The 25326-nt window shown below is 29.9% G+C and overlaps 2 protein-coding genes across 3 annotated transcripts in view; both read left to right on the top strand.

Annotated features, from left to right (window-relative positions):
• The window catches only part of LOC146995535 (neurobeachin-like), a 261679-nt gene extending 254512 nt beyond the window's left edge, over window positions 1-7167 (top strand). The window contains exons 13-18 of the mRNA XM_085823139.1: window positions 1923-2005; window positions 3514-3622; window positions 3738-3896; window positions 5599-5767; window positions 5986-6128; window positions 7036-7167. Of these exons, the coding sequence (XP_085679265.1) occupies window positions 1923-2005; window positions 3514-3622; window positions 3738-3896; window positions 5599-5767; window positions 5986-6128; window positions 7036-7167 (795 nt within the window). The remainder of the gene's footprint in view (window positions 1-1922; window positions 2006-3513; window positions 3623-3737; window positions 3897-5598; window positions 5768-5985; window positions 6129-7035) is intronic.
• Window positions 7168-8170: 1003 nt separating this feature from the next.
• The window catches only part of rg (A kinase anchor protein rugose), a 258360-nt gene continuing 241204 nt past the window's right edge, over window positions 8171-25326 (top strand). For both annotated transcript variants that reach the window (XM_085824292.1, XM_085824293.1), the window contains exons 1-7: window positions 8171-8276; window positions 12308-12416; window positions 12520-12601; window positions 14754-14877; window positions 16930-17122; window positions 19566-21967; window positions 24698-24851. In XM_085824292.1, coding sequence (XP_085680418.1) covers window positions 12324-12416; window positions 12520-12601; window positions 14754-14877; window positions 16930-17122; window positions 19566-21967; window positions 24698-24851 — 3048 coding nt within the window. In that variant the 5' untranslated portion in view covers window positions 8171-8276; window positions 12308-12323. The remainder of the gene's footprint in view (window positions 8277-12307; window positions 12417-12519; window positions 12602-14753; window positions 14878-16929; window positions 17123-19565; window positions 21968-24697; window positions 24852-25326) is intronic.

Here is a 25326-nt window from a genome sequence, read left to right on the forward strand (position 1 = left end):
ACATTTTTATATCCAGTATGCAACACTGTTGCCATTTGGAACAGTGTAAGACATTTGTCTCCCAGTTTTAATTAATAAACTCAGCTGTATGAAAGTAATTTGTTGCTGCTGCCAGAAGTAAAATACTTTTATCTTCATGCACAAGCATGTTGCCATTCAGCAAATCTTAAGATACTTTCAGATGTAATCTGGAATGTTTATTGAGCAATTTAAAAACAATAAACACAGTTAAGAATATTTTTTTCTACTTTTTAGTGCCATCGATTTAAATAAACATGTATAAAATTCGTGAGACATCCAATTAGAAATATTCAATATTTTTATGAAATTGCTTTAACTATATTAATTAAAATCATTACCACTTTTCTCTTTTTTATGATAAATATTTTCGCCAGTCGCCCCAGCTAGTAGTTAGTTTTTAAAGGAAATAATACAGTGAATATAAAAATATGTATGGTAACCTCTAACACTCTATTGGGAATTCTAAAGATGTGCTGTTTTTAAATATTATGTTATTTTGCTCTTGAATTGAATTTTATGTGGTCATAAGAATGTGATATTTAATAAATAAAGTTAATAATAAAAAGACAAAAATTTTTTTTGTTAGCCATCTTAACTAAGAAAATTAAATATTGATATGATAAACTGAGAAGAGACTGAAAAAATTCTAAAAATATATGCCAAAATTTAACACTGAATCAGGAATTCTAAACATATACTGCTAATACAACTTAAAAAAATTATGCGATTTTGTTCTTGAAATATGAGGCTAAGTGTAAAGAAAACAGTTCTTAATAATAAAGCTAAAAAGACCAAAAAAAGGGGGTTTAGCAGGAGTGAATGCAAGAGCAGTCTAGTAGACCTTGAGCTGAGTGAAAGCATAAAAATACTTCACGTTCATGTAAATCCTTTTGTGCGACAGTTAATTCTGAAACCTTTCAGTTCCCCCTCCTCCCTTCAAACTTGATAATTGATTTCTATGAAAGTAAATCTTATTAGGTATTTATTTTTAAAAAGGCAGACCAGCATATGAACTTAAGATATATGTTTCTTGATGCAACTCTTAAGCTTCGTAGAATTTTAAAAAATGCATAGCTGTGATAGTAGAATAAAACAAGCTTGAGATTGATTCAGTTTTAGAGAATACTAATTTCTGCAAACATTTTTTAGAGTTTTGCATGGAAGTACGCTATAAAATTATAAGAGTTATATGAATATTGAAGTATTTTTTATTCTGCTAATCATTGTAATATCTTCAGCCATGTTCATTTTTTATATTAAATGTCTAAAGAGAAATTATTTATAAAATTTTCTTTTTTAAATATACATGGAGGTATGTTATGTTATATCTGTCATAAAATGATAAAAGAAATTTCTAAGTTTAGAGTTTCTTTGGAGCCTTAACATCCCTACATGCAGTTGTAAAATCATGAAATTACTTATAAAGTGAAGTAGTCTGAAAAAATTAGAGAGTTAGGAATATGGATCAAAAAGAAAAGTTTAATTCAATGAACTAAAAAAAAAGAGCATAGTAATTTTCTTTTTTAAAAATGAAGTTGGTTGTTTATAGTGTGGTGCATTTCCTGCATAGTTTAATAATTATTCTTAATAATATAAATAACTTAATGCTGGTCTAGGAAATATTTTTTACTGTATCTTACGAAATCACTAAATTTCACATTGAAAGGTACAAATCAACACATGTGGTTGACCTTGGCATTAATTAGGAAATACTGCATGCAATTCTATTTGGCAATTAAATTTTGTTACTTATCTTACTGTATTAATTTTTTTCTTCATGAAATTTAATTTATCATATCACTGTAAATATTATTATATTTATTTAGAATTGGTAAAAGTGAATGCGGAGACTGATAACTGTATGTCAGTTTGCATGTAATATTTGTCTGCATTTATGCTAGGTATTGTTTCCATTGCTGGGACAACTAGACATTCCAACAGGCATTTCTTTGTCTAGAAACCAAGACAAGAAGCCAACAACATGGTATTTATGCATTACTTGTAAATTTTATTTCTTTTATTCCAGTTTAAAATGTAATTATGTTTCATCTATTAAAGATATATATATATATATATATATATATATATATATATATATATATATGAGGGAAATTAATGGTATATATAAAAGGTGCATTTATTATAAGTCTATTGTTTGATGATAATGTAAACCCAAGCCTAACCTAAGCCTAAGATAATGTAAGCTCTAAGCCTAACATATAGCAATAAATGCTTTTTTAAAACCTTTGAACTCTGTCCCAACTTAGTGTTTAAACAGTTCAACTTAGTCAACTGTTTGAACTTAGTGTATCTCTTAGTGAGGTCTTCGATTTATGAGGAGGTAATAATTTTGTTATATTATTCAAAATTCTATTATATGTTTTTGTTGATATTATATGTTGTGGCATGATTCTTGTTCATTTTAAGCCTCAACAGTTTGTAGATCTGTTAGTAGGAATAAACAAACCATCAGATCAGTTAGTAAGAATAAAGCAAACATTCTTGCAGGATGGTCTCCTCAGACCCAGCACTAATATCTAATTATCTACTAGCTGAAGAAGATATCTTATATGTTTTTTGTTCAAAACCATATCTTCAAGTTTAATTTTCCTCATGTGTGACAGGAATTAATATGAGCCATTTTGCCTTAGAAAGTCTTTGAAGAAGATATCCCCTCACTTAGACATTTCTTTGCGATGGCCAAAGCGTACCCTCAGACGTAATGGATATGTGCCATTCCATAATAATGGAGGGTGAGAAGTGCTGGCCAGACCTCTTCCACATGAAAATTCTCCTATCACCCAAGCCAAGTAACAATCACAATTTAGTGCTGGGTATGGTTCATGCTGCATCATTATTTGATATCCTTGGAGCTTTATGACTACGCTGTCAGAGTATGGCAAATGTCCTATCTGCACTTATCACAGTCAAAACATTCCATTCCATATCTTCAATTCAATAGCATATATAATGAATGGTGACTTCAAATGGATGAGTGATTGTAGATTATATTCTAATGGCTGTAAAGTATGTTTTAAACAAAGCTTTGCATCTTGTAATATTGGCATGTATATGGGAAAAGATTTGTTTGTCTCTTTACATGCTACTATTCTGTACACTGGTTTGGCCATGTTGTTTTTTTTCTTGCTCAAAAATTGAATTAATAGCACGATACATGCACTTTATTACTTGCTTCAGATTCAGTTACTTCTGTTAGACGATCTGACCTCATCGACTTCAAGGCAATGTGGGATATTTTACAAAATGATCAAAACGAAACATTTTACAAAATGGGCGGGGGGGACTCTTTCCAAAATACATTTTTAAAATGGTTCAGTACAAAAGTATCTTTATAGAGACACTCTGCTAACACATTTAAACTATGCTGTATAATTGCATTATTTTTAGGCTTAGAACTTACTGAACTGGCTGGCATAATGGTGTACTGATAATGGGACTTTTTTGAAATTAAGAATAATTTATGTTATTTAGTGCTACATTGATTGGCTTTGTTTGTGATTTGGTTGAGAATTCTCCAACCGTCCAGCAACATATGATCCAGAATAAAGCTTTTCTGGTCATCAGCTACTTGCTACAAAAGGTTAGTATGATTATAGTCTCATAGATTTATTAGAAATATATTATAAAGTGATCTGTGCAATGTTTTCATCAACCAGTATTTTTAGACATAAACATAATTTTTTCTTCTTTCTTAGGCATCTAGAGATCACATTACAGAAGAAGTGTTGTTATCATTTTTAAATCTCACAAAGTATTTGGTCACAGTAAACAACAGCAATAGTGAATTACTATTGAAACAGTTACTTGACCATATCTTATTCAATCCGGCCCTGTGGATTTACACCCCTACTACCGTAAGTGTATTATAGAAAATATTTTATGTATGTCTTTGCATTTGCATAACTTATTTTATTAGAAATCCAAAGCAAATTCATTGTTATAAGTTTTTAATTATTTTATTAATAAATTACACTTTACATTTTGTGTTTTAATGTAGCTGTTAACTAATGAATATTCAATATTTAAAATTTTTTCAACTATGTTCTAAAGTTGAGCCGTACTGCTTTCACAAAAATTCCATTTAATCGAAAGTTGCATTTTAAATAAGTCTTTGCAAAAGTTTGTTTTGCAGTTTAAAAAAAGGGGCTGTGTTTAAATTTGTACGTGCTTATTCAGAAGAAATCAGAAAGGAATTTAAAATTTTGTAGGGGAAGTCATAAAAAGAAGAAATATTATTCAGAGTTTGATTTATTCAATGATTGCAAAAGATCAGTGATTTGTGCAATGATTACAATCATATTCAGGAGCTTTACACAAGTTGAAGAGCAAATTGTTCGAATTTTGACATAACTGAAAATAAAATTTAAAAGGTTGAATTAGAAAAAGTTTTCCATTATTAAGAGAGTACTTGATGAATAGTTCTGAAAAGATTATAGTGAAAAACATTGATCTTGTAAGTATTTTCAAATGGAAATCTTATTTACAGAATATACAGAATTTGTTTTCCAGAAAACAGTGGCAAGCTTTGATATTGGCACATAACCAAGTAGTAATATTATTTGCAGTAAATAAACATGGAAAAATTTGCATTTTAATGTTTTTTTACGGTTATTTTTATGGCTCTAAAATAATAAAACTTCATACGATTAGTAGTAATGCATTTTTAGATTTAAAACATAAATTACTGGTGTAAAAATGCTTTCGGCATAGCAGATATTAGTAAGTCACAAAAGAGTATCAATTAATGCCATTTAAGGGGGTGAAATCAACCTCGAATTATTCTAATTAATTTATTAGTCCTTCAGTGTAAATTCAGGATGACATCAATTTTGGCAGATTTTGAAATTAAATATTTCAATCAATTTTCATCATATGAGAATTGTGTGGACATGGTGATCTAATGCCTTTTTGTGTGTTAGTTTTTATAACGAGTGCAAAATTTTCCTAAATATAAGTATAGAGACTGGAGGAACGTGTAAAAAAGTCAGATTTTACGTTTTATATGAAATTAATCTTTTTAACTTCACAAATATGATAACATACATCTTTGCAATATTTAAAATATTTTTATAACTAAAACTATATAGCTATGACAAGTAGTTGCAAAAATAAAATCTGGGTAAATACTTTCATAGATACTGTATATCAGCTCCATTATGTATCAGTACTTTTATGTAATGCGTAATTAGTTCATCTGTAAGAATATTAATAAAAAATGAAAACATGTAACTTTTACTGTGCTGGAAATATTCTATTCATTCAATGTGATTTAATATGTCAATTTATTAGCTGCATTATGTATCAGTACTTTTCTGTAATGTGTAATTACTTTAGTTGTTAGAATATTAATAACAAATGAAAACATGTTACTTTTACTGTGATTTGATTAAGGCATTTACAAACTGCTAGAAATATTCTATTCATTCAATGTGATTTAATATGTCAGTTTATTGCAGAGATTATTTATCCGTTATGGTTATTTTTATGTTAGTAGAAAGTATGTTTGATTTGTAAAGTTGTAAGTATTTATTATTTATGTCAATTTTTTCTTTGAAGGTTCAAACAAAATTATTTACTTACCTTGCGACTGACTTTTTGGCGGATACACAAATCTACAGCAATGTACGTCGCATAAGCACTGTCTTGCAGACAATGCATACATTAAAATATTATTATTGGGTGGTGAATCCAAGAAATAAAAGTGGCATAACTCCCAAAGGGATAGGTAAGTTAAGAAATTTCTTTTCTAGATATATAGTTCAAATATGTTTACCTTTAGTTACTTATTCAGTGTGCACTATGTTACGTTATTTTCTAGACTTGGATTTGTAAAATTTTATTTTTGTGTGTGTATTTGCTAACAAATAAGCATTTTACTACCAGTAACTTTTTTTATGTAGTGTGAAATTTCAAAGTTTTCTTATTTTAGAAAGTATATTTCAGATGGCCCCCGTCCTAACCAGAATGATATAATGTCCATTCGAGCATACATTTTGTTATTTTTGAAACAACTGATTTTAAAAGGAAATGGTGTCAAAGAAGATGAATTACAAAGCATTTTGAATTATTTGACTACCGTCCATGAGGTAATGCATTTAATAATTTCCCCCTCTTCTATAGTTAGAAGAAAATTGTTTACTGAGAATTCTTTTAATTGTTGGTTATTTTTGCAATCCTTTATTTGCTATTTGTATATTACAGTCAAAAGTCTTTAATTCGGGCATCCATAATCCGGAATGATCTATAACCCGGGCCTCAAAGCTACAGACCTTCTGCGCATGCGTAAATGCATAATGTGCTTACGCATGCGCATAATACCTTTACACTTGCCATATGCGTTTACGCATGGGCGTTTAATGTATAACGAATGGTATAAGCTAAGCTAAAATTATCTAACTATCTATTTCAGTTAATGTTGCAGATTGCATTGTTCCTTAATCTTCGAATTGGATCCAGCTTATTATTTTTTGCAGACTGTTAGAGCAATATAAAATTTTATAAAATTAAGCTTGAACTTTCGATTATGTCAAAAAGAATTTCTGATTCTGGAGCTGCCAAAGGATCTACAAAGCGAAAGCATGTTTCGATGTCCATCAAACAAAAAGTGGAATTGCTGAAAAAATGGATAAAGGCATATCCTTTGTTTCTGTAACCATTTCGAAATCTGTTTATCAATTTCATGCTGCTCTGCGGGGTGGGGGGGGGATGTTGTGGCATGCAACAAACTGGAAGTTGATCTGTCAGCACTATCCTTGTCTTCAGATGTTTTTATTTTATTCGGCCTATGATTTCTTACTAAATGTAGTATTTCATTTTGATGTATTCCATCTTTGATATGATTTAAATCAAAATCCTCGTCATTATAAATATCACGAATACGCATGAAATAGTTTTCTGGTTGCAATTTTGTAATTTAGACTATGTGTAATGCTTGAATATGCTTTATATGCCTTGAATTTCAGTTAGGCTGTAAAAATAAAACTCTTTTCGTAGGATGAAAATCTTCACGATGTTCTTCAAATGTCATTGATGTCAGAGCATCCTGCCTCTATGGTTGCAGCTTTTGATATTAAAAATGGAATCAACGTGCGCTTTACGCATGCGCTCGTTGAAAGAAATGTTTAATAAAGGAAACAAATAAATATTAAGCTTTTTTTTTTTTTTCCCTTTTTTATACATTTTGATACATTTTAGATCATAATTGCTCTTTATTTCATAAATTATGGTTTCATATTTTTAATTTTATAATTTCTGCATGCCATCTTACCAGATTTAAATTGATGATCTATAATCCGGAATCGTCGAAGTCCTGATGAGTCCGGATTAAAGACTTTTGACTGTATTTTTATAAACTAGTGAAAAGTGGATCCTTATTAAGCATTGTTAAGCTATGAATTTTAGAGTCTCTTAATTTTGTATTTTTATGGCATTATAAGTTTGAATTACTAATCTAATTAATTGCATGTTGTTATTAATATTAAAAGGCTATGTTTAGATCTGCATTTTGAAATTTTTATTTACTTGATCTTTAAAATTAATTGGATATCTTTAATATTTTTGAGCATTTTGATCAATTGTATTTTATTTTTAATAGAGAATCAAACAGTCTTATTAGAGACCATTCAAACTGTGTCTTGCTTGTGTTGGTGGACAGTGGAGATTTTTTTTAAAGAATGAACAAAATGAGATAGTTAAATAGTTGATGATGTATTTGTAAAATGTATAAAAAATATTCTTAATTGAACAAAATAGCTTTATGATCCATTTTAATAGTTTTCCTCTTATATATGTTAAGTTAATAGTAATTTTTTTTATTATCTTTCCCACTACATTTATACTATGCTCAATTTATGTAAATAATGTATTGGTGATTTTATATGCTTGAATTTCAGTTAGGCTGTAAAAAATAAAACTCTTTTCCTAGGATGAAAATCTTCACGATGTTCTTCAAATGCTAATGTCATTGATGTCAGAGCATCCTGCCTCTATGGTCCCAGCTTTTGATATTAAAAATGGAATTAGGTACATAATTATTTTAAATATCTAAAATTCTTAAATTCATTTGTATGTTCTTTTGTGTTTTATGTTGCTACTGTCATTTATGAATTTGATATAAAAAATAATTTTCATATATATAACAGGACAGTTTTTAAACTTCTTGCATCAACAAATGAGGTCATTCGGTTGCAAGCTCTAAAGCTTTTGGGTTATTTCTTGAGTAGAAGTACACATAAGTAAGTTCAATTTTCATTGTGTTCTTGCTGTATATTTTTGTGATAATAAAGAATCTTAAAGATGTCATTTAATTCATTTTATGTATAATTAATCATGGCTATTGTGACTGAGAAAAGTTTGTGAATAGTATTTCTGTAATTTAGAGTTCAAGTATATATAGATAGATAATATTTTTATTTTTCATAAAATTGGAATGGTGAAATACCTATATATAATTTTGAACTTTGTTACTGTATTTGCGGTACTATGCTTTAGATAAATCTCATTATCGTTTCTTAGATTAAGACTTTTAGCTTGTTGATTGGAATATTTGTGAAAGTATTTACATTATACATAGACACATATTACAGGTTGTCTACATGTGCATACAATTAGAGTAATCATAATAATACTGCCTTTTAGATTTTTAATCTTATCTGATAATTTTTTACATGGATGAAATTCTCTGTCATGCAGTTATTTAACTAAATTTTGAAAGGGGGAAGGGAGGAGAAAAACGAATTTTTTCTGTTAGCCCACTTTATATGAAAAACAAAGATATATTCTGTTTGTTTTTCTGTGCCATTCTTTTCTTCAGCTCTTTTTCCTCTAAAAGTACCCATAATGTGCAAATCCGAGCAAAAATAAAAAAGGGGGCTGTTAAGTAGAGGAATAGTAGGCTAAACTGTACATTGTTTCAAGCATATTTGATATAGATAAATGCTGGCTGATTAGTTCTAAAGATTTGATAAATTACAGATTTCTGCTGATTCTCGCACAGAAGTAAACGTTTTATGCCAGAAGAATCTTGAAAGAAGGTTAATAACGTTTAAAAGTCCACAGAAATCTGTGTAGAATTTTTGTGTTAAAAAAAATTGTGAATATGCCAAATGAAATAGCTTCCAATTTTAATGTAGGTGATCTCTGTGTGATTTATGACTGCGAACTGCCTAGACTGCAAAACTGCATGAATTCTCACATACTCACATTCCTTTCCGATTTCTCATTTTGAACTGTACAAGATAAAAACAAAATGTTTATTTTATTGCTGAAAAATTTAGCATTAGTCATTAGTCTATTAACCTCTTAACTGCTGCGGAAAACGTACAAGATTCATTTCCCAGTGCCACGGTTTTTCGCACAGGTGCGTGTAGTTATGCGATGTATTAGGGAGGAAATAAGTGCAAGTTTTACTTTCTAAAAACTGTTCACTTTCACAAAATAAAGAATAAAAGAAAAAAATGAATGCACAAAATATAATTTTTTGAGTAAAAGTATAATAAAAAGATGTAAGTATAATAAAAATGATGTTTTTATAATGAAAAAGATCCCTAAAATGGAGTTTTGATCAATTCATTTTTAGACCAATAAAGTGTAATGTCAGGTTTCAGTGTTATACCTTGTGAAATCAGTATGCCTAAAATATATATATTTCTTCTGAACTGGATGAATGCCACGATTTTGTTCTTGATTTTTTGTTTGCAAGGTGTTGGTTCATATACTCATCTACAAAATGGTTAGTTTCAGTAACAATATGAAGCACAAGCAGTTCATCAAAAAATAATTCAAAAAAGATAAATGGGTTTGAAACATCCGTTATATCTTTCTTTAGTCCTGGAATCTACTACAAAAAGTAAATGAAAACGGAGGACACAGAATAAAAAAAAAGTTTTACTCAAACAACACCAGCCAATACCGCGCAGTCATTACTTTCACCACTTTAGACACCCCTCTCTCCATTTTCTCTCCACACTTCTCTGAAATAGTATCCTCCTTCGCATACTTTGTCAAGGCCATTGTGGTGTTGCATTCCAAAGCTTTGCAAATAATTTTATGGGTAGCAGTGCAAAGCAAATGATAGTAGTTTGGAAGGGCATATATATATATACCCAGGGCAGTTAACACATCGGCTGAGCAAGGCAAATATATATGCAGTTAAGGAGTTAAAGTGTCTTTTTTTTTCCTAATTGTCATGCAGATTTTTTTTATTTTAAAATATTTTTTTCTTTATAAATAAATTCTTTTGCATATCATCAATGATGATCTCATTGTCATACTTGCCTAATAATGCAGTATTAGTATCTTTGACAATTCTTTATAAAGTATCTGGAGACTGAAATATTTAGAATTCTGTAAATCACATTTTATACATTTCAGTTTTAAAATTGTGTCATATTTTAATGTGCAAAGTGTACTAAAATTTACTGATACACCAATTATTAGATTTTATTTTTTTAATAATGTTTATGGAATATTATTAAAAGAGCAGAAATAATTTCTCTTGAAGAAGATTGAAGGATAACTTTTATGTAGAGATTTGTTGAAATTTGAAATAGTTTATTAAATCTGTCAGGGATGCTGTGTTGAATATTACTGTAATCAAACACTTAATAATCTCAGTGTTCACACCCATTAGAAAAACTACTTGACTTTGCTCTGAACATGTACTCAAGATAAAATGTATATGTCTTTCTCTCTCTCTCTCTCTTTTTTTATTTTTTATTTTAAATAGGAGATGGCTAGACATTTGATTTGCTATGCCCTTTTTGCTAAGTGTAGTATAGTTATCATTAACCTACTTAAAATGTTGTGGAAGAAATTCAAGCAACTGTAGCAAATATTAATAACCAATGCCCTCGCCAGGACTCGAACTAGGATCTTTCGAATATGTGCCGAGTGTGCTACCGTTACACCACGAAGGCAAGCAAAAAGTAGGAAGAAAATACCTTATAACATTTATTTTTAAAATACATTGTAATGGAAGGATGAAGTGATTATAATTTATGATAACTTTGAAGCACAGAACATGTAGAAATCAGTAACCTGGACATCTGATAAGATCATGCTATTCACGAGTTCCACATGTATCATTAACCACTTGCGCTATGACTAAACTTCATGGTTGCGGTGCCATGCGCTACAATATAACAAGTGGTAAAGTGTCTCATTTATGCCACTCCGCGTCTGCGAGTGCAATCCAGAGCTGTAACTCGAGAAATAAACAATCTCGTTGTTAGGCGACGTGCGCACCACGTTATTTTCATTTTTGCGTGCAGTTTGAAACAAAAGCATCTCGACGTTTGTGGCACGTCTTTTCAGCGCAAGTGGTTAAGCATAATTGTAGGTACTGTAAACAGTGGTCATTTCGCTAACAATCTGTGCTGTTGCAAATGCTATCACACCATATGTGTAGATAGTTGATGCTATGCAATGTATCCAATTTCCTAACCCAGAGATATGATGTGGCTATGTGATCCCTAGCAGCAGTATACAATACAGACAAGATTTCTGTCATCTTGGGCATTCATAAGTGGAGGGCATTATTGATATGCTGCTCATAACTCTCTATGGCTTTCCTGAATCCATTGATTGCAAATTATCATAGTGGTCATTGGATTTTGATTAATGTGACCATCATTCAAAGAGGATAATGAATTTTAGTCTCAGTAGGTTGCGATTCTCTTATGATCAAACTGTGAGACATGCTGGGATGAGTTCCTTCTTCTTACGCAAGGCATAACATGATCTGCACCACAAGAATTATTTCTATATACATTACCTAAACGAAAAATTGTTTTTTCAGTCTGCTTTTTTATATTGTTTCAAGGTGTTATTTCTCTTTCCTGTAATATGTGCATGCTCTGGAAAGATAATCATTTTCATTTCCCAATACGGTTTACCTTTCATGCAAATTTCAGGTTTGTCAGGCTCTTTCTTCTTGGTGTTAGTAGTTATAAAGCAGCATATATCTCTCAGATGTAGGATCTCGTTGCCCACAACTGAATACTAAGTGTGTGGCATCTAGGAACTTTTAAAATATTTTCGGAATCCAGAATCATTATCAATTAGATGTAACACAACTGCATATTTACATCATCAAAACATTTAGAACAAATAATATATTTTAATAAAAAATTATAAATATTTTTTTTGTGTGTGCGTGTGTGTGAAATAATGTATTTCTTTCTTGTGTTCACTAGGTAAGCTTGTTCTAAAAAATTTAGTAGTTAGTGTTGCCATCTGTACAAATTTTTAAATGTGTATTTTTCAGGCGAAAGCATGATGTGATGGGTCCACATAATTTGTACATGCTGCTCGCTGAAAGACTGCTTCTACATTCGGATCACATTTCCTTATCAACATACAATGTCTTATATGAGGTATTCAAAACCCCTTACTTTTTCATATGGTATGATTATATGTATCGCTGTATTTGCTGTGTATGAATTTTCAGTGCTATATTTATGATTTTATTTATATTAGATTCTGACAGAGCATGTGTCGAGCCAAATTCTGTATCAAAAACATCCTGAGCCAGAATCTCATTATAGGCTGGAAAACCCAAGTATGTCAAAAAGAATTTTCAGATTTAGTTTTTATCAAGAAAGCTACTTTCAATCTGTCAGTATGATAGTTTGCTAAAAGTATTAGAATTTTACTTTATGTATTACTGATGGTTAGGTAAAAGTGTTAGAATTACAATTTATGTAAATACGTTTTTTTCTTTTTAAATAAGATTATTTATAACCTGGATTTTAGCGACATCTTTAGAATTCTTTGTTAGCTATAGCAAAGAATTCATGAATGGGACAATAAAGAATTGTTTTTAAACTTTATGAATTTGAGGATTACTTTTTGATGATGTGCATTTGACAGATCACTAATCATTAACCACTCTCATTATTTTTATATTTTTCAAAACAAAATAAAATTAAAGTAGCCAAATCTCTTGCATACTCCTGATTATTAACTCTTTTCAATTTAAGAATTATTGACACTAAACATAATGCTTCATTTAAAGTCTGTTTTGTAATGATGAACTTCATCATATTAGCATAAATATTCATTTAATGTATAGGGTTTGGCACACCTTATACACATTCTTTGAATTCGCTATTCTGCTATCACCTGTATTTAAATTTATATTAACACAATAAAGCAACTGGGCCCTACAGAAGACTGTGTTGTAGTTTAGGAAAATCAGGTTTTATAAACATAAATAAACTATAATCAGGTTTACTACTCTTATAGAAACTAATAAGTTTTTATGAAGGTTTTGTGATTTAGGATTAATTAAATATCTCTATTTTTAATTTAAATGATCATATGTATAACATTAAATTTGTAATTTATGAGTGATAGAAACAACTTTTTTATTCCAATAACTACAGCTGTATTTCAAATATTTAGATTGCTGGAATTTATCCAGATATGTGAAATATCCAAATAATTAAGTTCCCTCCTGAATGTGCAGTCCATTTGAATTTCAACTAAATTAAAAGAATAAAATAATCATCATTTGCACTAGCTCTAAAATTAAACACACATTCTTTACCCTTTATTTTATTTACAATGTATTAAAATTAAGCACATATTTCTATGCTATGGCTCTATGCTTAACCATGAAACATCAAACCTTCTGTATATTATGTATAACTTCTTTCCCATTAATGGTCTATTTACTGAAATTTATAGGACAATTTAAATGCCACATGCATTCATTTAAAAGAATTTATTAGCGTTTTAAAAAATAGGAACTTTATGTATTATATTTTTATACCACTGAATTAGTGAAAAAATAGAAAGAAGTAAATAAATTTGCAACAAATGTAACTTTAATCGATTGAGGAAGAAGATGGGTCTAGATAGCTGGAATTTTATGTGATGTGAATTTTTTCCTTTATTTTTTTGTATGTTAAAATTAATAATTTTTTTGCAGTTTTTATGCTTAGAAATGAGTCTACAATAAGATGCTTAGAAATGAATTTTTATGCTTAGAAATGAGTCTACAACAAATGTAACTTTAATCGATTGAGGAAGAAGATGGGTCTAGATAGCTGGAATTTTATGTGATGTGAATTTTTTCCTTTATTTTTTTGTATGTTAAAATTAATAATTTTTTTGCAGTTTTTATGCTTAGAAATGAGTCTACAATAAGATCAGCATTTTTTTAATTGAAATTAAAATATTTGCGACTGCTGTTGCTGATTATTGATGCTCTGTGAAAACCAAAATTCCATTTTTTTTAAATGCAGTTATCAAATATTCATCTAAAGTTACTTGATTTTTTATGATATCTGTGTGAAACTACTGAACTTTTGCAATGCTTTGCTTCAAGTTGTAGCAATTTTTGAAATCGGCTGCTCCAGATTGCTCTCCTGAAATATGTTATTAAAAATGCTGCATTCCAAAATGCATTTCTCCTGAGCCTGAGTCAAAAGTTAGTATTACAAGTACATGATTTAATAATGCATCAGTGCTTTTTGTTTGTAAATACGGATACACGCCAGTTCTGTTTAGAAAGGCTGACATTTTTCTCCTTAGGTAGGTAGCTCTTATGCACTTTGCCATAATCAATTGTGCATACCTTGTAGCTTTTTGTGTGAAATGTTTGTCTTCTTCTTCTTTTTGTTTCTTTTTTTTTTTAATCTGTTTTGTATTTTATGGAAAGTATGACTTTTTTATCATTAATGTAATATGTTCTTCAATTTTTATAGTGATATTGAAAGTTATTGCTACATTAATACGTCAGTCAAAACCTTGTGAAGAACTTATGGAAACAAAAAAACTCTTCCTGTCCGATATGACTTTACTGTGCAATAATAACAAGGAAAACCGAAGGTTAGTGCATTTGTGATTGAAATATTTCATTTTATGATGAATTCATTCAGTGTAAAATAACCAAGATCAGTGATACATTCTTTTGAGTGTACTAGTAAATATTGTGAAAGAATTCCAGTTTGGGATAGCATTCTTGAGTTTTAAAATTCTCTTTATTTTTAATTTTCTGTTATATGTCTTTTTTCTTTAATATTTCTTTTGAATTTCCAAATGCAGCTATATTTAAAAACTGGATATACTGGGTGTCCACAAAGATCCTAAGCAACTTTAAAGACTTGTTATTTGGGACTTAGGAATGGACATTTGAACTTTGAAGGGACTTTTAAATGGAATAACTGATATCTTTGATACTGGTCACACTTTCACAAGCAAGGTTAAAAGTTTTTGTGACAAAATTTTTATGTGGTGCCATGTCATACTGCTGAAAAATAACCTCTGGTTCCCGGTCCTTCAGCTGCAGGCAAATGTAATTGATCAATGTATCAAGGCAAACTCTGGCCACTGCTGTTTGTTCATGGAAGAAAAGTGGTTGTGAATATTATTATGCAGCATCCCATGCCAAACATTTACTTTGGGCCGTCCCACTTCAACTCCTTTGTAACATGAGGATTTTCATATTCCCAGATCTTCATATTATGTGTATATTAATTCAAGATAAATTGTTAGGAAAAAATCTTCGATATACATGTAATCTTGTGACAAAAATTTACAGCACTGTCTTTTGCAAGTTACCCGCAATGATAGAATAAATTTGTTCAGGGATTTTGTGGACACCATATATTTTTATTCAGCTTAATGTGAGGGGGCTTCCCCAAAACTCAAAACTAAAAGTGTACCTGTAAAATAACCTAAAATCAAATTAGAAGTAATTGTTACTATATACATAAATTTAAGATGAAATTTGACCCTGTAATTCTTCACTGAATTTACTGTAATCAAAAGCATAATTGCAATTACCTGCTTTTAAGCATTGTGTACATCTGTAACTTTGGTTTGGTATTTTGATTTTAAATATTGGATTGAAGCAAACAACTTTCATAATTATATAAAATTGAACAATATGAAGACATGCAGCACATATTTGCTGGAAATTCAGTTATTATTTTGACTAAGTTCCAAAACATACTGGTATGCGCACTCAACATTATCACTATGTGCAACTGTTTCGGCTAGAAACTTGTGCTGGAACTAATAGCATTCAAACTATTGCTGGAAGGTACGGATTTCTAAGAAAAGCTTCTTATAATGCTGCATGTCATTATGTGAAATATTATAAGGTAGGATGCTGCTGCCTTTAGATGTCATTATAGTGTACAGTTAGTAGGGTATTAAGCAATTTAAGAAAATTATTGCCTTTGAATTCTCCTTCATAATTAGTAGAAAATTCCAGTTTATTTCAACCTTTCACCTGGATCAATTCCAATGTCATTTTAAGCTAATGTCATTTTAAAGTAAGCTAAAATAATTTTAGCAAAAATTATCTGAAAAAGTATTTAATACAAATAATGAACCAGCAGCATCTCATGTTGAATATGCGTATAACTTTAGCGAACACATTTGGTAAGATAGAATTGTACAAAATTTTCATTTGAAGTGTATTTAGGTATTTTCAGACAAGAACTTTATAATTAAATTTTACATGAAAAGTATTATAAATGTAAAGATTTTATAAAATTTCATCAAGTAAATTGTTTTGCAAAAGAAGCCAATTATCTGCCTCCTGCAGTAAAGATAATTTAATAATTGTTTTCAGACAACGTAAGCTCTTTATATGAACATGGCTAAATGAAAAATGGTTGACTTTGTTAATAGTATTTTTTTTGGGGGGGGGAGGTAATGGCAAAAACTGCTGCGGCAACTCTCCACAATATGTTTTAATATATTGGTTTAATTGATTTTTATCATTCTGTTTGACTCAACAATGAAAATGTTTTAAAACAAACTTTTATCACAAAATGATATTGTGGTTCAATCATTATTTGTTTAAAATTTATTTTTTGCTTTTTTTTTTTTTTTTCCCCTTGTAATAAAAATGGAATTTTCTCTATTTAGGACAGTTCTTCAGATGTCTGTGTGGCAAGAATGGCTGATAGCCATGGCTTATATTCATCCTCAAAATGCTGAGGAACAAAAATTATCTGACATGGTTTATTCGTTATTTCGTATGCTGCTTCACCATGCAATAAAATACGAATATGGAGGGTGGAGAGTATGGGTAGACACTCTGGCCATTGTACATTCAAAAGTAAGTTATTAGTCTTTGGTTGGTCTCAGTCTAATTAAGAAATATAGTAATGACTTGCATTGCACCCATGAGATACAGTCCACCCTGAATTTACCAGAGACAGATTAAACTGACTATGTAGAAAAAAGGCTTTAATATCATTAGTTGTTAAAGAAGAAAATGCAAAAATTTCGCCCACCCCCTTTTTTTATTTTTTAAATTTAACATAGGATTACATTCCTTCATAGTGCTCTGATGGGAGAGCAAACTTTAAGACACTATTTCAGTTGTGCATGAATGCTTATATCTATGTACAGTACACATGCACACACACTTACAAAAAAAAGTATGCCTTACACATGCACATTTGATTCCCCCCCCCATAATAAAACGTGCACAGAGTCTTAATTTCACTTCAGCACTAAATGAAATACCTTGTTATTGAAGAAATAAACATTTTAGCATAAATTTATGTGATCAATAATTGGGCTCCACAGCTGCTTGTATCTAAATTTGCTTGCATCTTAAACTGAAACATTTTACAGAGAAACATCATTGATTTTACCCCTACTAATATTTTATATCCCTGTTTTATACCCCTATTTTATATCCAGAGAAAACAATTATACCTGCAAAAAATCTGAGAGGCATATTGCTTCAGTCTCTTCAGTTAATTCTAAATGCAGTAAACAAAATTTGGAGCAAAGCATTGTTTATTCGCACAGTTATGTGAAACAAAATGATAAGAACTTTCAGCAATTACTCCTCCACACTGATATGCGCTGCCTATCAAAAGGTGATAAAAAAAATTTTTTTTTAACATTTTAAGATTGTTTTGGAGTTTCAGAATGTTAAAGATCTCATTTTAAATGAAATTTTAATGAAATAAAAACCATGTTTATTTAACAGATTTGTTTTCTAAATTTAATGAGATAAACTTGCAGTTACAAGGGGACAATATAAATTTAATAAAAACCAAACCCATCTTGCAGCTTTTCTTGCCATAATTAACCTAATGTAGCAAAACACTGGAACAGCTAGGAATTTTTTCAGTTTCTCAATTTGTTATGGACAAACTGCAAGGATGATGACGTTGCTTATGTTCAACATTTAAATTCCCTTCATGCAGACTTTCAAACCAGATCTAAGGATGTTGGGAATATGGAAATACCACTGCTCATTTGGGGTCCATCGATCCATTTGGTGACACTGAAGAATCGAATCTCACGTTACAAGAACTGATTTGGAATAAGCACTAATGAAGAAATCAAAGTGCAGTTTTAAAAGGGGTATCAGGAATTCTAGCTTGAGAGAAACTTGTATGTTAATTAGCCTGTATTATGGACTACTGCAAGAAAGTTTTTGATAGCTTTTCCATCTTCATACCTCATAGAAAGAAGTTTCAGCACACTTTGCAATCTTCTTACCCCCCCCCCCTCCCGGGAAAAATATTTAAAATTACTGACCAACGAGAATTAAGATTAAGCCTGACTAATTTGAAGCAAATATTAAAAATTTGCATCAGGTTCATCCCTTCCATTAAAAGTGGGATCCTCCCTCCCAATGTATTTTATGTAAGAATGTTACTAGATTTGCATTTTGTGGCATATTGATTAACAAAAGTATATGAATAAAAACTTTGCATGTTTTATTATTTAAAACTTTTCACTCTACAACAAACCTTATCAAAGTAAGTAGCTGTATGTCAGTTGTCAGAAACATGTTTGAAATTCTTGAATTTTTAAAAATTCATTATTAGGGTAGTATTCCAGAACAACTTAGCAGTGTAAAATTTCACCTGACAGCTGTTACTGTCATGTAAATTTCACATTTGTCACATGATATTTCCATACATTTTGCTTTCAGCTGAGTTCTTTAGAGTGCCTTGGATACAATTTTCTCTCTGGTTTCTGTCTGTTGCTTCTCTTTCTTTTAAAACACTCAAATATAAATATTACATTGCCTGATTAGTTTTAGAATGATCCCCAGGAAAGGGTCTACATAAAACAGGAGGGGGGGAGGTTATATCATAGAAAATTTTGAAGAGGATGTTTCATAGAATTTTAGTGTGATTTATTTAATAAAGTAATGCTTTAAATATTGAATTTATGCAGTCATTTTTCCTCAACAAAAAAGTATCTGTTCAAAAGAAAATATTTAGTACACATTGAAAATTGTGAACAGGAGTAGATATTTCTCTTCCCACTGGTTTCTACATTTCTAAATTAATTATAAATGATTTATTTTATGTTTATACATTTGGCATATTTACCTATTATAATCACAATTAATGATAATATGTAAAATTATAAAATGTTTAGGTAAGTAACTCACATGATTATTGAGTTTAAAATGTTCCAACTCAGACTCTCTTTTTTATTTGGTAGAATTCTTAATGTTCTTAAAGATTCATCAGATATAAAGATTTTTTTATCTTTATTACATTTTTATGCATTTTTCTTAGGTGTCTTTTGAAGAGTTTAAGTTGCAGTTTTCTCAGATGTATGAGCAATATGAACAGCGTCGTTCAGACCATCTTACTGATCCTGCTCTTCGCAAACAGAAACCTATTAGCACAATCTCTGGATTGGACAACAACAACCACCGTGCCTTAAATGTTGTAAATCCACCCAGACCTGATATCGTCCATAAAGATTTGAATGAAAATGAATCTAAAGTAGAGAGTTCTAAATTGGTAATTCAAGATTCATCATCATTTTCTGGACTTGAACATAAAACTTCTGTTATTGAAGAAGTATCAGACAGTGCCAAGAGTTCTTTGCCAGGGCCATTGTCAGTTCATGGTGAAGATGCCGTACAGCAGTCTACCGTTATACAAACATCACAAGTTTGTGAAGTGGTGAAGAAGCCCAATTATAACAGCAGTTTATGTGAAGCTCTTCTGACAGCTGATGATCATCGACCTATACCTGTTACATCCGAAGATAATACTCTGATGGAGACAATGGCTATTACATCTTGTGCAACTGATGCTATCACAAGTTCTGAACAAAATCAGGTGCTAACTATTGACGCAAATGAAACAGAAGTCTTGAATAATGCCGAAGAAGTTGAATCCATTAATGGTGCCAAAACTGATGCTGAAAGTGCTCAAACAAATTCTCCTAGTGACTCAGGGTTTGTTTCTCTATCAATAGGAGATTCTGATGAACATAAAATAAAATCAACTGCAGATGATGAAGCCACATGTGACAATGAATTGACTCTTGATGATGAAAGCATTGCCACAGGAAAGTCTCCAGATGAACTGCCTCATGAAATTTTAGATGATGGGGTGAAACCTTTTGAACTTGCTGAACATATAACTGATAGTATAACAAATGTTGACAATTCAGAGTGCATATTAAAAGAAAGCTCTTCTGATGGTGATTTTATAGAAAATACGGAAAATATTTGTGCTTTAAAAGCTGATGAAAGGAACGCTGAACAAAATATTGAAATTTCACAAATAGAACAACAGTCGCCTATTTCAGAGGATAATTCTTTGTTTGATCCATCACGTAGTGTTGATGAGGCTGTAACTGAAAGTTTGAATAATATTATTAATGCAATAAATCTGGAAGAAAACTATGTTGATGTTGAAAGCAAAGGTGTGCAAAGTCTGATAAGTCAGGAATGTGCACAAAATAATGAAATTTCAGTGATTAGAACTTGTTCCAATGAGCATCTTTCAGAAACAAATCTTCCTTTATCTCTAGAATCAAATGTTGTGATGGATATGAATACTGAAGCAGAAAATAATGTTGATAAAAGTGAGAATGAAAATTCTGAGTTATCTCATTTTGATCTTGAAAATTGTGAAAATCAGAGCTTAGGTAATTCAGTTGATGATTCTGCTATAAGTAGTATTCATTCTCCATCACATGTTAGTTTGCCTGAGGAAGAGACTGCTGAATCACTACATGTAGATGATATTAGCAACAATGTTTCATTAATAAACCAGGAAAATATAGAGGAAGAAGGACATGAATATGGTTCTATCCATGAAGGTACTCCAGAAAAAAATATTCCAGCATCTGAGCATAACATTACATCAGTGTGTGGTACAGAAGAGTCGCAGGAGGACAATTCTGTGCCAGAATTTATTCAAGAAGTGACATCGGGTAAACAAGATTTAAATTCATCTCTGCAAGCAACAGAACCTCAAAGCAAATGTGATAATGATATTGTAGATCATAATGACACATTCACGTCTCCAAATGTAAATTCTGAAGGTAAATCTACCACATCAAGCTCTATTCAGACATCAGTTTGTGAGGTATCTTCAGAGGCTTCTGAAAGTGTAGAGAAAAGCTCAACAAATGAAGCAAATATTACTGAATCTGTGCCGTTTAAAGAGCGTGAAGAAGAGGAAGAGGTAGTAAAACCTACTGGTATTAGTACTATTGAAGGTCAGTTAGAAAAGGAAAGGAGACTCATGTCTGAACGCGTTGGTGAAACAGTTGATCAAAATTTAAATGCATCACAAAGTATTCTAAATAAAAATAGTGCTGAATCATTATCATCTACTGAATCAGTAAATGATAATGTTGTAAGTATTAGCAATACAAATGTGGATGTGTCTACATCTCAAAATACTGTGATCCCTTCTGAAACAGATGTAGCTCCCACAAGAAGGCCACGAAGTGTGACTATTCCCCGTAAACAAATCAGCACTCAAGTTCAGAGACCAAAATCTATGTCTTTAAATCAAAGGCCAACAAATAATAATGGAAGGCAGATGTTTAATTCAGGACCTACAAGACCTCCATTTCGTATTCCTGAATTTAGGTGGTCTCCTATCCATCAACGGCTTTTGTCCGATTTATTATTTTCTTTGGAAACTGATATTCAAGTGTGGAGAAGGTAATGTAACATGTTTTACCATTTAAAATGTGCTGAATCCATTGATTTGGAGTTTTTTAAGAAAATTGTTCTCACCAATTTTATTATTAAGTCTATATTTTATATTTTAAAGCTACTTAAAATATTTTCTGACTGTAGTTGTTATTTCATTTTATTAAGTGAAGATGTGAAGTGTTGAAAAAATGAACATGATCAAATTTAATTTGGGCATTTGGTCTATTGAATTTTTTTTTTTTTTTAATTTGAAAGAATTTAAAACTCATATTTAAAGAAGAAATTCTTAACTTTTGAAATTAAATGCTCAGTATGATCTACCTTTGTTATTGTTAAATTGCATTTAATGTTATAGTTCTAGTTTTTTAAAAAGGAAGTAATTGTATTAAATATTAATTAATTAATATTTTATGTTTAACATTAGTAAATTAATATTTTATATTCTGAAGCTACCTGAGATATTTTCTGACTGCAGTCGTTATTTCGTTTTACTAAGTAAAGATACGAAAATGTTAAAAATAATGAACATTATCAAATTTAATTTGGGTATTTGGTCTATTGAATTTTTTTTTAAATTTAATAGAATTCTAAATTCATATTTAAAGAAGAAATTCTTTACTTTTGAAATTAAATACTCAGTAATATTTGTTGAACTTTGTTATTGAAATTTTTTTTTTATTTGGAAGAATTTTAAATACATCTTTACTTTTGAAATTAAATGTTCAGTAATATTTGTTTAACTTTGTTATTGTTAAATTAGATTTAATGTTAAAGCTCTAGTTTTTTAAAAGGGAAGTAATTGTGTTAAATTTAATTTTAGGCAAATTAGGCGCAGTAATAATTATAAATAGTAGTAATAATTGTGAATATTATTAGTATCAACTGAATTTGTTCAAATATATTTTCTGCTCAGTGTGAATTGTATGAAATTAATATGGTGTTTGGCAACATTTCATTCTTTTTTTTTTTTTTTTTTTTTTTTTTTTTTTTTGCTGTGTACAGATTCAGATCTCTTAGGTCTGCATAAAATAATATGATCTTTTTAATTTCAGAATACCATTATCTTATAAGAGAATAATATTGCCTTACTATCTTAGCAGTTCCTAATTGTAAAGCCATAATGTCTTTAGAATTAGATGCCCACCAACGGCCGAGCGGTAAAGTCGCTGAACACTGGTAGTTCGGTCCGAGGTTCGAATCCCGTGAACGGGCTGGCTGCATGGGCGTTTTCGTGGTTTTCCCCATGTGTAACGTGTATACGAGCCAGTTTCCCTTAGAAAGTCCTCCACGAAGGCATCCCTCCCCTTAGGCAAATAGCCCTAGTGTGCTTTGCCGTAATTAAATACACCAACACCACCACCTTTAGAATTAGAAGGTATAAACCTGTGAAAATAAAATCAGTCTGCTAATTATATTTTGAATTTAAATAAGCAGTAACTTTTAAATGTGTTTGGAGAGCATTGAATAAAACGGAGGAATGGGGGGACCATGATTGTTTCTCTTTGATTTCTTTCAAAACTTTTCCTTAGTAATATTGTAAATGATTTTTCAGTAATGCCGTAACGTGCATTTTTTGTGTCATATTAAGGGATTTTGTTTAATTTCCCTCCCCTTGTCATGTCTTTAGTTTAATGTTAAATAAATGGGAAAACCTAAAACAGCATTAAAGAACATTCTCTAATTTCATGACATGCCTCTGGTTTGATACATGCCACTCTTTTGATTCTAACTTACCTACTATATGAGTGTTGGGGTCTGCAAAAGTGTTGTGAAAGAGAAGTAAGTGTGTTCTTCAAATTATATAAATGGCGCTTATTGTAGGTAAAGTTGAGTGTCAAGCTGCTATCTTTGTTATAGTAAAAAAAATTTTTGTAAATATTAATATTAATTAAATTAAATTAAATTAAAAATCCTAAAGGTAGTAATATCAATTATTTAGGGAGTTAAGTAACTGAGCCAATCAAGAGATGTATGTTTGCTTGAAGGAAATTAAAGTGAAGTGGTATGTGAAAAAAATGTAAACTGTTTGTAATTTGAAATGTGTGTTCTGTTGAAAAATTGTGAAAATTGTTAAAAAAATTAAATGGAAGATATTTTATGTGAAAATTGCAAAACTGAAATGTTTTAATATTAAATTTTAAAGTAAAATTTCCCAACATTTTTTTGAAATGAAGTCCTTAAAAAACCTCTAAAAATTCCCAGAAATTTCTCAAAAATTCCTTTAGGAAGTTAAATAAAACTTAAATTTGATGAAAGAAAATATTAAAATTTAATGAACTTGATTTAATTGGTATATCAAAACTTAACTAAATTAATTAAATATGTAGTTAAATTTAATTTTTTTAATTAAACTCAATTTATTCTTATGAAACAAATACATGGTAGATTCATGTTGTTTGCACCTTTTTTTCAGTGTTTTCAAGATACTTTTGGTCTTGTTTAGAACTTTTTGTGATGAGTTAAGTAGTGCAAAACATTTGCACCATTCGCACCAGCAAAAATAAATTTAAATGATGATACTGTCAAATGAAGCATTTCAACTTCACAGTATTCAGCTTTATTCATAGCAATGTTTCAATTTCATTGCATGCACACATTTTGACTTTCATATTTTATCAAACATGCTATGTGATATTTAATACTGATTTAAAATTTTTTAATATTTTCTGATATTTTCGCTCTTATTTAAATATAGCTGTAATATAATCCTTATGAAGTAATGTATTATTCTTTCAGCCACACAACTAAGACTGTGATAGACTTTGTCAACAGTGGTGAAAATGCTATATTTGTTATTAATACAGTTCATTTGATATCTCAAGTTGCAGATAATATAATTATTGCTTGTGGAGGACTTTTGCCATTATTAGCATCTGCTACATCACCAAATGTAAGACTTTTAATATATATATATTTTAAAATTGTCATTTAAAATTTAAAGGCTTAATGATACATTTTTTTTCTCTTACCAAGATATTTAGTAGGTAATTATCATACAAACAATGAAAAATGATTTACAAATTTAGTTGTTTTTAATTGAAAATATTTATTAGCAATAATGATAGATAATTTCTTGAAAATGAGATGGCTGAAACATATAATGTATTGTAGTTACGTTTTATGAAAGATGGAGGGAAAATTACAAAAATGCATGAGAAAATTATAGTGTCATTCTCAAATATCAAAGTGAAGTATTTTTATTGTTTAGTAACAGGTTTTATTATTGAATTTGATGATTTTAAAATATTTAATCATAAATGCTTTTTATATTAATTTTTCAACAATTATGACCACAGAATACACATAAATATATTTAATTAATCAATTCATACTTAAATAAAATTTCTATTGTTTGAAAATAACAT

The sequence above is a fragment of the Stegodyphus dumicola genome, chromosome 9, assembly GCF_044657685.1.
Source record: "Stegodyphus dumicola isolate Sdum_Otavi_A_Nest chromosome 9, ASM4465768v1".
In the NCBI taxonomy this organism is placed as follows: domain Eukaryota; kingdom Metazoa; phylum Arthropoda; class Arachnida; order Araneae; family Eresidae; genus Stegodyphus; species Stegodyphus dumicola.